The sequence below is a fragment of the Bombus fervidus genome, chromosome 7 (assembly GCF_041682495.2).
Source record: "Bombus fervidus isolate BK054 chromosome 7, iyBomFerv1, whole genome shotgun sequence".
Classification (NCBI taxonomy): domain Eukaryota; kingdom Metazoa; phylum Arthropoda; class Insecta; order Hymenoptera; family Apidae; genus Bombus; species Bombus fervidus.
In genome coordinates, this window is record NC_091523.1 from 2,370,450 (window position 1) to 2,388,189 (window position 17,740).

The 17,740-nt window shown below is 33.4% G+C and overlaps 1 protein-coding gene across 2 annotated transcripts in view; it reads left to right on the forward strand.

Moving 5' to 3' along the window:
• Positions 1-15,955, forward strand: part of LOC139989249 (lachesin) — a 194,772-nt gene extending 178,817 nt beyond the window's left edge. For both annotated transcript variants that reach the window (XM_072007432.1, XM_072007431.1), the window contains exons 8-9: positions 579-749; positions 7,987-15,955. In XM_072007432.1, coding sequence (XP_071863533.1) covers positions 579-749; positions 7,987-8,237 — 422 coding nt within the window. In that variant the 3' untranslated portion in view covers positions 8,238-15,955. The remainder of the gene's footprint in view (positions 1-578; positions 750-7,986) is intronic.
• The last annotated feature ends 1,785 nt before the right edge of the window (positions 15,956-17,740 follow it).

Genomic DNA, 17,740 nt, shown 5'->3' on the forward strand with positions numbered 1-17,740 from the left:
AATTTGATACGTTTTATATAAAATTGTTTCGCCAAGATTAGTTATATGTACGGATTATTTTTAAATGTTAAAGAACCATGAGAGAAGAACAGTGCTTTTAACTTTGTTTAATTGGTATTTGTTTACCATTGAAATGCCTTAATACTTTTTCTATAGTAAACCATATAAAGTTCGACGTTTGACGTATTTTAGTATACGTTGGAAATCCATTTATTTCTAGTGAAAATAAAATCTAGCGTTCCTCTCGTAGTTTAGATATTAATGCTTGAATAATTTTTTAGTTTAAGAAAAGAAAACACGTGAAGCAATTTTTGTAGTATGCACACCCTGCGAAAAGACATTTGTGCGTATATAGAGAAAATTATCCTTGTAAATTTTGTACGTTACGCGCTAACAACCATATGACGATGGTTTGTGCTCACGTGATTACGAAAGAACTTAGAAACTCCTACTTTATACATTTATTTATTTAATGCTATAATCGTACAAATAAAATTATGATCGTTCAAAATACTGAAAATTTGTACGGTGTTTCAGCAGGTAATTTTTAAAAATGTAAATCCTTTTTTTTGTTTCAGGCGAGATGATAATTAGCAATCACAAATACTCGATGTCAGAAGTGAAGACATCCGTGTACAGTGTACAGATGCGCTTGGTAATTATGAATCTACAGAAACAGGATCTCGGTGGTTACAAGTGCATCTCAAAGAACTCAATCGGCGACGCAGAGGGAAACATTCGACTTTACGGTGAGTTCTCGTGGATAATACGTTTACGAGGATCGCAAACTCTCAACTTCAGTGCTTTCCAACTTCTCCCTCTACCTTCGTTTATGTTTACCTATCAAGAAGAATTTTTCTTCTTCGCGACTACAGGCACGCCCCCATAATACACATATGCACCTCTTTTTTGTACGAAATTGTTTCGATAAACAGAATTACCTTAGGAATGCCAGCGAAAGAGAACAAAACAAAGTTTGCAAGGAATATCGGACTTCTAAAGGATGGGCGGGTGTTATTAATTACGAGATAAAAAGATGAAACGATAATAAATGTGAATTAAATCCACAGCTTTCTTAATTTTTACATTTCTTTAGAAAAACAAAATAAGGAATATTCACTTATTGAATTATATTCAAATTACAAAATTCTTCTTCAGAGAAATTATTTATTAATATTATTTCGTTTTCTTCTTTCTTTTTTAATACGTTCTATATGGTGAACGTGTCTCACGAAATCGCGATTCTGCGTAATCCAATGTTAATTGGATCGCATATGTGTTGCGTTACACTCGCTTAATTAGAGACAGTGCGATAAAAATTATAGTACGGCATGAGGAGAGTCAACACAAAACGCAGCATAAATAAAGTAAAATTATATTTCTATCTTAATTGCTAATTAATCACTGTTTATTATGAATCATCCGGGAGAAAGGAATATGCCATTATTTGCTTTGAATCAGAGAAATGTACAATAGAAAAGAAAATAAAGAAATATACACTATCAATGTATACAACGAAGATTATATTTTTGTAAAGAAACCTAGAAATTAAATTCGTATTTCATTTAAAAATGAAAATATGCATACGATTAAATTACACATAAAGAATTTAGAGGAAAAGCGGTTCTAAGGATAAAATCATTAGTTCAACAATACTATGCGTAAAGATAAACTTTAATAGAAAAAACTCCATGTTTCTATGGTGTTAGTGTATAAGTTAGGACAAGTGGTACATATTAGATAGTTCAAGGAAACAGAACTATGGGTGATGAGAACCGACCGCCGATAGTTGTCTGTTTAGCTTTAAGGTCAGCAGGCCATGACGTGTTGGTGGTCGCGTGAAATCCTTGTGAGGCACGTTGGCTTAGGCCAAAAGGGATATGCATTAGGTGTGCGGGTGTGCGGGTGTGTGTGTATGTGTGTACTTACAGCGACTGCCTGCGCGAAGACAAAAGAGTCTTGCCAGCGAGTATAAGTGAACGGTACAGCGAGTATGAGCGAACGTCTCTTTTTAGCTAGCAATAAAATAATAGTTCAATCTCCTGTAACAGTCATCCGCTCTATCATCCCTACACTTCTGAACATTAAAACATTAACGACTGCCGCTATTATCATGCGAAAAAACATTTGCTTTCTATATTTTTCTTGTTTTCCAAACAAAATACGATTGTCCCATTTCTGTGCTAAACCTTCCGTATCATAATGTAATTATGCATTATTATAAAAACTGATATAAATTCCCATTGCTGCTTTCAAAGTTTTATAATATTATGCGATGCAAAGTTATATTATCGCGCAACAATTTTATGAAAAAGTAGGAAACCAACACGTGGAAGAATAATAATTCGCGTATGCGTCAAACTGTCAGGTTTCACGGCGTATGCGGATTATTCAGAACCGTTGTTCACAATTTACATGCAAATCAAAGATAAATGTTCGTACAAAATAATTGAAATAGTCGCATTGTTGATATACGGGAGATATCGCGAATAATAACGATTCCCGATGATAGAAATAAAATGTGATATTTCTTGAAACAAGCAGCAGCGAATAAATTTCGTTGAATTCTGCAAAATTTCTCGGTTAACCGGAAAACGCAGACAAAGTAGATCGTATGACATAGTTATTCACGATATATATGGTATAATGGTCGTTCACCTAATGACAATGGCAATTAGCATTGATTATTAATTTGAGCGTAATAGCTGGAGTATCGGGCTGGAATTGGCCAAGCTGCTTATTTTTGCGAAACCGATGGTTATCGTCTGCTCCGATTTAGTTCTCTAACGCAAATCCAAATTTGTTTCGTTGCAACTCCCGACGCGGAAACGTTCGTTCGACTATCGGTAAGCAAAAACAATGCCACACGTATATATCGTTCGTATCGTGCCGCGAAACGATAGATTTTAATTCTAAACAAAATAAACCTGACGTTTTATTCGTTAAATAGTAATTTGCAATTTAGCGAGGGACGTATTCTACTACATTTTTAGAGAAGTGTCGCGATATTTTATCTCGATATAATATAGAATATACGCGGAATAAAAGTGTCAAAATCCTCTTTAATCTAACGGACCGATTGATAGAGAAAGATAATTTCGAGTTAACAATATGCATTACTTCGAAGAGCAAAGTTTATGAATTTAATGTTTACGGTTAAACTCGCATATTTGAATTTTCTCTACAATTACGCTCGTACGTATTATAAATACGAAACCTATCGTATATTCGAAACTTCATTCTTCAAACTTAAATTAAATTCCTATGAAAGAATGTTAAATAAAACATACTAATAATGATCCTGTAAATATCTACAAAATTCATTAACTTTCCAGTTGACCAAATACTCTTAGATTATCTTGAGTAGATCAGCAATAAAAAATGTTTGTAAACCCATCGACTCGAGTTAAAAGCCATAAGTATCGGCGGATTGATAATTTTCTAAATATAAAATTTCGTTAGCCATTTTCGTCCCACTTGTTTCGTACGGTGAAAAGTCCCGAGTGCGCTCAAAAAGGGAATTTCATTTCCAAATAAACGTGAAACTTGTCGCGACATATTGTTTGTTCGCCGAACTTAGCAATATAAATTTTCGAATGAAAGTTGCGCAGGACAACGCGTATGTTGCACGTGTATGTTGTATAATGAAACTGCAACTTTAAAATGATCGAATTTATTACGACGAACTCACTCGTCGTCAGATATGAGTTTTATATCGCGAACTACATGGTGTACATCCATAGGGACGAAATTATGAAACAAAATTCATTCTTCAAGATAATCGTACTTATCAATATTTATCTAAGAAAGAAAAACAAACGAAAAGTATTAACTGTGTAACATTTCAATCTAAAAAAGATGGAAGAGAATGATTATGGTTGCCGTGACGAAGGCACGAGGTGCGCGTTGAGCGTTCAGGCGCGAATCAGACGATATCCAGAAAGACGTAACAAGTGGAGTAAAACCGAGTTTAAGTATTTACAAGGAAATCACTGTAACACGCAGTCCATTATCAGCGAGCGAATCGGCTACGCCCCCGCGTTTAATGACGGAAATTTTATCGCGTAAGCCGTGTAAACTAACAAAGCCGACGCGTGTATTATCGTCCACGGGAAGTGTGTGTGCAAAGATTGTCCTCGCTCGCGCGGCGTGCTCCAACTTCTCGTTGAAGTCACGCGATCAGATAAACCCGGGGGATTAACCGTTAAACCGAAGCGAAGGTATAAACGGAGCGTGAAGAGAACGACGGGAGAAAAGAAAGCAGAGAAACGTAACGGGTGGGATTTTACACTTGAACACAGAGTCTGGTTGTGACTTATAATAGGTCAATTGCGTTCAACATTCTGGCTAAGTTTCAAGCTGAGAGCAGGATGCAACGATTGAAATAGTTTGATAATTGTTTGAAATATTTTTGGCCGAGAATCTTGATGGGTTAAAGTGAACTATAGAAAGCATACTTCTCCCGATTGTTGTACAGTGGTCGCTTAATCCGTGTAATAAACTTGTAATTTGGAAACTGGAGAGTTTGAATTAGTAATGATATCTATTATATAGGGTGATAAAAGATGGATCGGAGAATGCTGAATGATTTATAGTTTTCACTAAGAATAAAACTAATATTCACCAGAGTAGTACATTGAAAAGAAATTGAACGTTCTTTACTATGATGAACATAGAAGTATAGAAATTCTGATTTATTTTGATAATTTTGAATAAATGCATATCGGTGCGCATTTAATATTTAATATATGAACTAAGTAGTTCGTTATCGTTTTATTAAACTCAACTCTCAAAAGAAAACCGCATCATTTACGCTATTATATGTTAGCTTATTTAATACGCACGAAACGTCATTTTAAATTGTAAAAATATAACGGTAATACTCGAGTTATACGAACATGATTTCGCCAAATATACAAATGGACGAGCAAATCGAACAATCAAATGGACAAAGAACCACAAGCATGTCTGCAGAGAGAATAGTAAATCAGAGATGCGCTCGCGGGTGGCACACCCTGTACAACAGACACGATCGAGGGTGGCTAGAAGAGAAAACGAGGAGAAAAAAGAGGGTACAGATGGAGAAGGAGAGGATATATAGGAGTATAGCAGTAGCAGGAAGCATCGCATAGAGGAGGATGGGACAACAGTGGCGAGAGATGTTGGCACGTCACGTCAAGGGCTAAAAGTCCGCGAAACAATATCCAACCGCCGGCCCATCCTACCCCAACGCTACATCTCTCTTCCCTTTTCTCTTGCTGCTGCTTCTTCTGTTCCGTATTAGTTATCGTTTATCAGGCCGGCCAGACAAAACGCGCCGCCGGGAATTGGGTGAGCCATCTGTTGCCAGACATGATCGATAAAAGTCCGCCAAGTGCTATCAGTGCTAAACTGCTATTTCGACGAGCTGCCGCACGTTTCACCCTTCCATTCCCCTCGCTCCAACCTTCCTCTCCTCCCCTATATCCACCCTACCACCCTGTGGCAATGTCTCGTTTTCTCGTGCCCCTTTGTCGAGCGTTCCACCACCTTCCGCGATTTCTTTTTCCCGCTTCTTCTTTTCAGCTTCCAGCCCCGCAACATCTGTCCGGGGCCAGATCCGATCGCGGAAGTGTATACGCAATAAATTGAATCCGGCCTGCAAATTGCTCGTTACGCTTTGCTTGGTCGATTAGACTTTTTGCGGACGCCAGCCGGCAAATTTTCGATGCAGGATAGAACCGAGAATGGGCTCCAGTTTTTTGGAAGCGGTTATGCCGCAAGACGTGCGCCATTTCTACTCGCACCTTGATGGCTTTTGCCGAAGGGTTGTGATGATAACGTTAAGGATATCTTTCAGTTTTCAACGATAGCGATGGATGCAAAGAATTTTTCTTCGGGACTTCGCGTTTTTGTAAGATCAACGTATTGTGTGTAATTAAGCCATTAAGGATTAAATAATATGTAATATAGTTTACCATAATGATACTTCGATTTCTTTAAAAAAAAAGAGTTATAGAATCTAGGTAAGAGAAATAGTGACAAAGAAGGTATTAAGCGAACTCGTGACATTACTTTTCGTAGACACGATGTTAAGAAACAAAATTCGATTATTTAGATTTATTGAAAAATGTTGCGAATGAAACGTCGCGTTAACGAATTTCCTTATCCTTGCTTTATCTCCTCTCCCTTAATAAAAGGAGAAAACTGGTTTGCTTGCTTTTGTATTTTCGTAATTTCGGTGAATTACTTGGGGTATATAATAATTTTAGAAAACAATATCGAAAGAGTACGGCGGAAGCGACGAAACTTCCCGTTTCGCCTTTTCCAATTTCTGGTGTGTCAATTTTGCAACACATGGCCCTTGCGTTATCGCGATGGAAGATTGCAGTTTCTTTTTGTTTTTTCGTTCCTTTCTTTTTTTTTTTACCTGAACATCGGACGATTCCTTAGGATAGTTTGAACAAATTGTTTCTTTACTAGTAATAAAGGCCTTGAAAAATTATTTTATTAGAAATAGTAGATGAATATTAATATGCGTGTAATTAGTATCAATATATTATATGATCGATTGATATTTCTTTAAATTAAGCATAAAGCCATCAAAAATTCTATAAATCAAATGACAGGCTTCTTTCATTTTTATTATCATTTTATATCAGAAACTTTATGTGTATGTTTGAGATTTTATTGATACGAGAATTGCAATAAAAATGAAATTTAAATTTTAAAATATATTTTAATGAGTAACGTCCTATAGGACATTCATCGTTCACTCGTTCGAATGAGTAAAAATATTATATAAAACTGTATTTATATTTCCGTACTTTATATAACTATCCTCATATTTATATTTCAAAGCTCTGAATAATTACGCAGAGACTAACTGATTTGTTAAATTTTATCATTTTTCACCGAACATTTGCAAGTATTATTTGCGATTACTTTTTATATACTGTGAATTTTTGAAACTTGATAATTTAAATAAAATCCAAAGATAAACGCGATCCATTTAGAATTAATTTCCGACAGTCGAAATTACGTTGACGGAAACAAAAATTTTCCAACAACGAAGCAATAGAATCGTAAAGAAATTTTAATATAACAAGTTACACGGTCTCGCCGTAGGGGAGGGGATGTAAAAACTGAAGTATTTTTATGAAACCACAGCACAAATTTAATATCGCATGTAAACAGTTGCACGGAGATGCCCAGAAGATATTAGTGTTAGTAGAGTACATGTCGATACATGTATAAATTGAATCCACTATAGAAATTCCTCGTCAAAGAGATGCATTCTTGCTTCCTCTTTTTCCGCCAATACCGCCTCCTATGTAATGTGACGTCGAGCGTGAAAATGCTCCACTCCACAACCCTGGTATAGTTTCTATCACGAAGTTATGCATGCGCAAAAAAAAAGTGTATGGCGTCTGATGTCACTTAAATTGTCCCACTAACTACCAAGCGTGTCGTTAGTCCGAAACGTATCGTGTAGCCAATTTTTTATGCAGCACAAGTTTGAAATATTGCTTATACGAGTAAAGAATTTTTTACACGAATAAAATTTAATTACATATTATACGTTGCATAATATCGAAATTTAAGAGAAATAGAGTTCAGATTAAAGATTTACAATCTATTAACTGAGTACACAAATGCGTGGCGCAATGTCTGACCATGTACCGTACTATACCACTAGCTTTGGATAAAACACTACTTATAATTTCTGCAGCAAGAAAATATATAGCCATACTATAAGTAAAATTTAATAACATGAAAATACCGTTGTGTGTGTGTGTGTGTGTGTTTGTATATCCATCTCAAGTCCACGTCGATAAATTTCCATTTTAAATATATATTATATATATTTTAAATATCTTTTTAAAGAATACACCATATTCTTCCTATTATCGATGAAGAATCTGATGAAACTTCATCCTCTTCAATAAAACCGAGAAAAATGAAAAATTTTATTAATTCAACTTAAAATGATTTCGTTTGTTTCAGATATGGATCTACCGAAACATTCGAAGAAACTGGGAGACCGAAGACTGGACAGTGACACGAACGAAGCGATCAACGATCGAGATCACAGACTGACTAACGTGTATCAAGGCTCTTTACGGGAAACGGGTTCAACCTTGGAACCATTCTTCAACGGCGACGACGCATCCTCGTCGACGTCCTCAAACGACATTTTACCACCCGCCTCTTGTATTCTTCTAATAGTATTGTCCCAACTGCTCGCTTTGACGTAAAGAACACTATAAAAAAAAAAAAAAAAGAAAAAAACACGTGAATACAGAAGGAACGAAGAATCATGCGTTTACTTCAACGACGACGGTCGATCATTTTTTTTCCTGTGTGTCGATGCATATCGATTTCTGTGCTGCGTTATACTCGTCGACAGAGAAAAAGCAAGTTCATTTCGGAAAAATTAGTTACAAGTTTGTGTTGATATCTTATCGTTGCATTTGTTCGATCCCTCCATCGATGATACACTACCGGATCTAGCTGACGAATTAGAATCGAAAGAGGTTGTATCTGTTTGCAGAGTTCGTTCGGTAAGTAATGATACATACAGATTTCTATCTCATGTGTATAGTTTTAAAATTCTATCATTTTTAATTTTTGTTAATTTCGTTTAATTTGGTTTAATATTTTACCGAGTATTTATTTTGAATTTTATTCATTTTTGGTTAGAAAATGTTATTTTCATTTATTTATTTATAATTCGTTTCTTGTCTTTATTTGAATTTTTTCCTTTTTTATGTATTTATCGTGGATATTATAAAATAAGATCACAAAACGATACGAAAATATTTTTCGATATATTTCGAGCAAAATATTTCTTACATACTTCTCTTATACAACTTGTACAAATTTTGATATTTCATTTTACGTGGATTTAACTTTTTCTACAACTTTTCGCAACGTATTTGCCTAGTTTGAAAGTACTAAGTATCGTGTAATGTAAAAGCAAGTTTAACTGAATTAGAAGAATTTTATACAAAACTTCGTGATCTTCACCGTTGAAGGACTGATGAAAATATCATACGAGCCTTATACATTTTTATCTAAAATTCGATAATTCATTACGCTGGACCAAAATATATATCGTATTATTCCGACTTGAATGAAAAACTGTTATTTATTCGAACTTTGTTATTAGTTCTTTGAATTTTAAAAATTCGTAACTTCTGATTAAAGCAAATTTGCAAAACACAGAAGTTAGAATGATAAACAATTAACGCCCACATTCTGTATTTATTTATTATAAAATTTTCAATTTTTCATCTTCCATATTTTTTTTTTTTCTATCCATGTACAATATTTTCTCTAGAAAGCTGAACTGAACAACAAATTATCTATCCAGAAAAATAAGTATTTAACTAATATTTAAATTTTATTGACAAACCTTTTCGTAGAATTTTATCTTCAAAAATTGTATAACACTTCATTTATTATTTTACAAGTGAATAATTTCACTAGGTTAAATTTTGGTCATTTGTAAACAACACGTTTTGCAAACAATACGCAAACTCTTGGCAAGCGATAGATCTAAATTCGTTACGTCGCCGAGGTAGGCATTTTTATCTCTCCAATTAAGAAGACACGTCTCGTTAGAGCAATTTCACCATCCACCTGTTACTCTGTAATCCACTTGACCTACGTGTATAAGTCCACACTTTAATGTAGCACCACTTACACGATCTTTCAACAAAAGAACCAGACCAGAGAAGTATTTTAAAGTGGTTTTAAAAATACGCGCCAATGTGCCAGGTAGTTAAATACAGTAAATGACTATAAAAACTGAACCGCTCGAAGAAAACAAGAAAAACATTTAAAGAACCGAAAGCAGTACGCTTGGCCTACTAAATGATCTTTTTCATCAATTCACGCGTAATTGCAGACGAATTGGTAAACGATATGAAATTCATTATAGTTGGACCTAGTTAATTAGTACGTAATATATACAATGATCCGAAAATACTTTTTGTAGTCACTCTTAACAGTAACTTTTATTCAAAGAAAACATGCATAAAATCAAAAACAGGATTATAAATTACTGCCAAATAGAATATCAATAGAAATAACGAAACAAAAAGTAAAGATTTTCTGATTTCTCCATCTCATTAATTCTCTCAAATTAATCACCCTTTTCAGTTACCAAATAATACTTGGTAAGAAGAGGGTAATTGTTTCGGCTGGACAATTTATCGAACGAATTTCTACTCGAATTTTTCCTCGCGTACACCGCTTGAACAAATGGAGAAAAATCGGCGGACTGATTCCTTGTTTATTCAGACCGCGAAACGAGTCGAACCTTTAGTCGTACCGCGATAAACTTGGGTCACGGATACAATTGCACGTCGACCAACAGGGGTACGTTATTGTATCAGGGCTGACGAACGTGAAATTAATATTCTAATGAATATCGGAGAAACGTAACGGCAGAACGAAGATCTCGTCGTGGATCTCGTCATATCGAACAGCTCGCTCCGTGCCACCGTGCGATTGTCCGTTCTAGGCTTAACGAGATATCTCGTTAGCACTGCATGTTCGCCTTCTCTGTCTCTCTTCGACGACCGGTCTGTCGAATTGTCCGATCTGTTGCAATGATAGAATTATTAAACCCCGGGCTCGTGTACTTTTTTCTTGTCCCATCCTCATCTCTACCTCGTTTTTCCTCCTACTTTTCTCTGTCCCTTTTCACGTTATGTTTCACGGATTCACGTGTCTTTTTTCAACGTGTGAACACGCATATGGAGGGCATGAAATAAAATCTGTTCCCTTCATATCCGACTCGCTGGATTATTACGATCGTTGACGGGAATATCAGACAACCAAGATAATGTGAACGAATGAAATTTAGTTACGCAAATGTTGTTCATCACCGGTTCACAAAGGTTCATGTGTGAATCGTAGATCTGGATTTGATTAAAACGCGAATCAGCTACGTTTTCGCGTAGTTGATACGTAAGCCATTCGGACGCCACATTGATCAACTCTATAAGATAAAAGGAGCGATGATGTTGCAAATACTATTTTTTAAATTCACTTTAGAATTTGCTATTCTTTATATCGTCTTCTTGCGACGAATAAACTTATTGACGTAAATGAATCGTGTATTTGTGTGATGAAAGTAAAAAATTAATAAGAAGTAGAATTGAGCAGTTTGATTTCTAAGAAATCATGCGGAGATTGTTTAACAATTTGTTGTTCGACAGCTCTTGATAATTTTTCCTTTCATTTAATGTTTCTAGTGAGATTTTTAATTATGTTATTTTGATTCTTTGTTGAAGTGTCATAAAATCTTGGAATATGTCCTCTGGGATCTTTACAAATTTTTACAATACTAATAAATACAATTAAAATTGCCAGATACATATATATTATTCGTACATCGTATCCGTTTCACTAGATTATCTAAAATTTGGACGCAAATATTCAGAAGAAATTTCATTGTTGGTGTAGGTATCATCGAGAGGAAACATATGAATTGTATCATTCTATTCTCTTGTTTCTTGTATTACGTAGGAGGACAAGGAATAAATTGGCAATTATTAGTAACCTATACGAATCCAATACATATCCCTAATCAATTATAAAGTAGCGATATGATTTCACATTTTTAAGCAACGATTAGGAGTACACAAGTCTGAAGATATCGTTAGATTTGTAATAAATACGAAAAAAATTGTACAGACAAACTGAATTTATGGTAATTGTTACACGAATGCAAAATTAATGTACTTTTCGTGAGAAAAGATTTTATCAAGCTTAGAAAACTTTTGAATAAGTTTCGCCAATTAAACTTCATCCATTTTGGTAGCATATTATACGTTTCGTGGATGTCCCAGTGTCTAATAAATTCAAAAATGAAAAACAGTTCATTCTTGTGAAATGGAAATTTATTATCTCAATTGTTTACATATTTACATATTAATGACCGACATTTAACACAATATCGATTGATAATTATCTAGAAAAATTTTATTTCTTTCTTAATTTCAGTAATTTCTTCTAGTTACTCGTAACTTTCATTGGACTTTCGTTCCTTACAAATTTGTTTTTCCTCAAACATTATATCACTTACATGGAAAAGATAAACTCCCATCATACCGAAAAATATTACGCCTCTGATTAAGATATCATCGATTTTTTAATCTATAAAATTTTGAAATGAAATATATAATATATATATATAACGATTCAAGAATTACAAAGTAAGCACGTATACGTTGTACGAAAATGACAGTGTAACGATAACGATAAACGCAGTTTCCTGACAAAGTATAGTTAATTCATTCAGCGTGCAGCGTGCGTTTTGCTCCCTTTTACAAGAAAGTCTCGTCGCTCATATACACGGATAAAAGGAAACCGAGAAGAAAAACTGGAAGAAAAAAGAGAGCACGAGACGAGATAAAGGTCAAAAACAAAAGAGTCGCGCAATAAAGCACAAAGTCATTAATTAAAGTCGTCGTATGAGCGGGAAATGAAGTTGTATCCGTGCTTTCGATACTGTTATATCGGTGTGCATGCACAGAACGCCACGTTGTTCGTATGATGAGCTTCCACCGTATGTAGTGTAAAAACGAATAAAAAACTATTATGAAAAAAGGAAGAAACGCAAAAGTGGAAAATATTCCAACGTGCTAGTAAGAATGTAAGAAATGTATCCCTTTGCTTTTGCAACCAACAAATAAAAAGAGAGAAAAGTATCGTTGAGCATTATTATGGCGAGTCATGGATGATTCTGTACGGATGTATGAGAGGGTGTGTGTGCATCTTAAACGGGTATGTAATGTTAGGAAATATATGTACGATTTTTACGTACAAAAAGAAAACGAGCAAAATTTCATTTATCCTATGTATATAGATAGGTTATGCGATTTTTTAAATTTACATATTTTGAATTATCATATACATGATAATGATATATGATAGTAAATAATAATAGATTTGTGAGATGGAACTATATCATCTTGAGTTATATTATTAATATTGTAGAGGATGTTTAATATATTTTTGAAGTTTCTGTTGGAATAAAGAGACTGAGATATTATTTCTTTCTCACTATAAATCAAAGTAAAATTAAAGTTTAGATTTATAAATAGATCGCACTTGTGCTAGACAATTTGACAGATTTGTTGAGAAAACGCAGTTTTCTAGGATACTTTGCGAATAATATTCGTTTTGAGCATATTAAAAAGGTATTAAAAAGAAAGTAAAATAATTCGCTTCAGTTGAAAGAACGTGCCAAAGTGTGTGAATTTGAAGTAGTGATTCCGCGTTTCACCTATTAATCGCTTTTGATCTTCTCTTTTAAATGCATTCTAGTTAATGAAATTTTGTTTTAGAGGGATGTATCAGTGTTTGAAGCAAGATATTAATGTTACAACAATGTTTCCGATAACGACATTATCCTGTTAATAATTAAGAAATCTTTTATCGGAAAATTTTGTATAAACAAAGCAACTAGTTCACAGAAGATCGTACGGAACATTTTATTTAATTAGAGGCTGAAATATAACGAACGCCAGTTTAAACAAATTTCCCTTTAACTTATTCGACGGAACGAATTCCTTTGTTGCGTGAGAAAATAATCCTCGTTTTTGACGTCCAATTTAATAATTATAGCCAAAGATTTATTCAAAAGAAAAAGTGCGGTTCGTTTAGAAAGAAAGTAAGAAATTACGCAAAGATTTTTAATTTCGTTACTCTTCCAGTGATAATAACTCATTAATTGAAATTTTTATGGTAGAAATCTTATAGTTTATGGCTTAATATAATTTTTAATGTGGTGAATTTGAAATGCAGGATTCAAATATTCGAGAATTTAATAATATAAAAATTCAGCGATTCAAGACGAGAAATAGAAAACAAGGAAGATGGTTCCATATAAGTTGATAAAAATAATTTCACAAATAAACAAAATTTCTACACGCAATTGCAAACATGCGAAATGAATGAATATGAATGAATCGATGACTGTTAGTAACTAGAAAGAAGAAATTATGTGACATTTAATATTAGTGAATATGAGAATACATTTATGTGTAGATTGTGTAAAATATGAAATATAATGAAACGATATTATTAAAGTTATTGAATTGTTGGCTGTAGGTGTTTACGACGTTTATATGATATATATATAATATATATATAATATATATAATATATATATATAATAGAGTGTAAGATATAAATAAAATATGAAATCAAATTACACAACATAATCGGCTTTCCATGGTTTGGTAACATGAAACAAAATCTTAAATATCGAAAAAGATTCCATCAACCATTTTCTTCAAACAATAACACGAAAATGAAAAGGAGAGAAGTTGATAGAATTTTTATCGTTAGATAATTTAATTAACATTAACGAAGAAATTTATCCACAGATTATCATCATGAATATCATCGATCATTTCTAAATTATAACTTTCAATTCATCTGCAAAATTATACGGAGTATGAAACGTGTAAGTGAATGAAATGTATATTTATGCAAAGCGAAACAATCGATATAAAAGCGTATTGTAAAATATACTACATTATTTAATTATTAGTATACCGATTCTGAGTGGATGTAAATATTTTTGTTCTACGAACCGTTTATATTCTATTATATTAAAAGATCCAGATAAATCTCATGTTACGAGGCAATCGGGAAACATAGCATGTTTAAAAAAATTAAAGGAAATCGCATAAATATAATGTATCTCTAAAAATGTACCGAATTTAATAGAGTAAGTCGATTGACGCGCGGGTGAAAACTATCAACGAAAAACAGAAATTAAAGCTCATATCGGATAACATATCGGGTGGCTTTTCACCCCCGTTGAATTTTTCCTTACATATCCGGGAAATACTTTTTTGGGATTTCTAACTCGAATTTCAAGCGATTTCGACCGAAATCTTCGAGACTTTCAGGACCTGGATTTTTGTGATGTAAGTTATTTTATTTTGAAAATGCTCTGTCATTTTGTCAATATTGTAATTAATTTCATTAGGTAACCAAAGATGGCTTAACATTTATGAGAGACCACGATCATCGTAAGTAATTATAATATTAATATTTTTTTTTTTTTTTTATACAGAATCCTCATCAATTTATTAACAAGTGCACTATTTATATTTTTGTTTGAAATTTAGAAACTCGAAAGATTAAAAGTTCGAAAATTCAAAAATTTTGAAATTTGACAACTATTATTTACAAAGTGTTGATACATTTTTGGATATTCGATAAAAAATAACTAAAATATTAACAAAAATGACAGAGCATTCCCTCCAAAGATCACGATTTGCACTTAAAGAACATAATATACAATTTTATTTAGCATCAACCTATCCATTCGAATTGGCTTTTTGTGCTTCGTCATTTACCAAATGCTAAATTAGTGTTAGTTCCATCGTCATTAATTAACAATAAGTAATACTCGATCGATATATGTGCGGATTTGATAATAAACCAAAATAAAAGAGAGTGACTAAAAAAAAAAAAGAAGTAAACATATATGAATGGTTAGTCTTTGAGGAGGACTAAGAATCGTCCTCCTATAAATGGCCTGGCCTTAATATATTTTGCACTATATATACATACATAACGTACATTATTTATGAAGAAAGAAATAAAAAATGAACGAACAGAAGGATTTGTCATATTGTGAATACGATCATCTTCCCCTTCGAGAGTCGAATATTTAAGGGCGTAGCCGCACACTGTACAATAATTACGCGCATACACGTATAATATAAATATAACATATGCATATATACATACGGTATAATATATGAATATGATTAACGATATGCATACTTGCGTCGATGTAATTAAATAATGTATCGTGTAATAACGTGATCCCGTGATGGATACTTGTACTAAGCCTACCAATGAATTATCGCACTGCTGGTACCAACGGAGATAAATATATATATGAAACTGAATAAAGAAACGATTAATGTATAAATCTCATTGTCCATCATTTTTAGTATCTGTGTAGTCAACGTTTAAAATTATGTGTCGTGATATTTACATAGATAGATATTTCATTAGAAATTTTCTACATTTAATTGATGTTGCAAATTTTATTTTTAATTTTATTAAATTGAAAAACTTCCGTTTTTATTACAAATTTAGAATGACAAAATATACATGATCACCGATATATGTATAAATTGAAAAAATGTTTATAACTATTCTTCGTTACAACGTATTTACATCAACGTATAATATCATTTCTGTTATATTACATGCAAGAGACTTATTTCGAAGTTCATCAGGATTCCTACTTTATAAATATATATTCTATAGATATATATTGTATTATATGCAGCATATCAAAACGTCCCATTGACCTAAATGATTATTCAGTTTAATGGTCTGCTGCTGTCGTTCTTTAACGAGAATCTAACGAGCCTACATAAATTAATTAATATAAATATCGAGCATTAATCGGATGTGGGACGGTACACAAAAATTTTAACGCTTATATTTTAAACTTTACACACCAAAAATTACACAAACATTTCATGGCATATGTGTGACCGTATAACAACTTCTAAATTTTGTTCAAAATACAAAGGACAAAAGAACAAAGAACAAGATAAATTAATCAATTTTCTTGTTTCTACTGATCACAAAAGCAACAAGTGACCCCCTACTTAAAAGAAACGTAGTACAGGTTAATGTATGGTCAGACGTTACTAATAAATATTCGATACGATATTTAAATAAAATAAAAGATAAAAAAGTATTAACTCGCTGAACCTCCGAAACTTACAATCTCCTAATATTTTCAATTACTTGGAAGTAAGAAAGAATAATAAACAAATTTCCCTATCGTCCTAATCTGAATAACTTCTCAACTTTCACACGAACCTGTACAAGTCAACGACTTCTCTTTATCATCTCATCCAGTCAACACTTCTATTACAATCATGCAATTTCATTTTACCAAAAATACATCAAGTACTTTCACCATCCAATGGGATCCAATTTACAACTCCCGTTTACAACTCCCTACTACCTTTCTTCAGCAAAAAAAAAAAAAAAAAAAAAGAAAAGGAAAAGAGGGTAAAAAGAGAAGAACAAAAATGTGTATATATTTCTAGACGGGTCGTTCTATCAGAAAATGCTGAGAGTCTGCCGAGAACGCGAACACCCACGTAGGGAAAAAAAGTGACAGCATATTCGGACATTGATAGTCGTTGACCCTGAACAGAATCATCCAACTTGCTGCCCTTCGCTTGCGTCGTACAAAGACCGCAAAGGGTACGCGTTTCCATTTATATCGTTCAAAGAGACATCGGGCAACGGCCGTTATTCGGGGATCAAATGGAATGAGTGTTGTACCGTGTTTAGCCGGCACGTCATGAAATGACTGATGGCCAAACACCGAAACCCGTTCCGCCTGCTCTCGGATTTTGCGTCTAACAAAATGAAACCGTTGAATATCGGTGACCTCGAACCGGAAAGGCCTTTCTCTCTTTGATTCGTGCATAGACAAATTGCCCCGTTCTTCCCTCAATGTTCGCTCAAGGATCGCTTTGTTACTTTCCACGAAGTTCTATATAGCGATCTTTGCAATTAATATAATATTTACTTTTGTATGGAATGATTGTGATTTGGAAGAAATCGAAGGCAAAAAAGTTGGATTAATTCTTCAGCTTTCGGCAGATTTCGAAAGCCTGAAACTCTTACTAACAGTAATAATTGAATTTACAAACTATGCTGTCTTAATGAAAACGCCAAC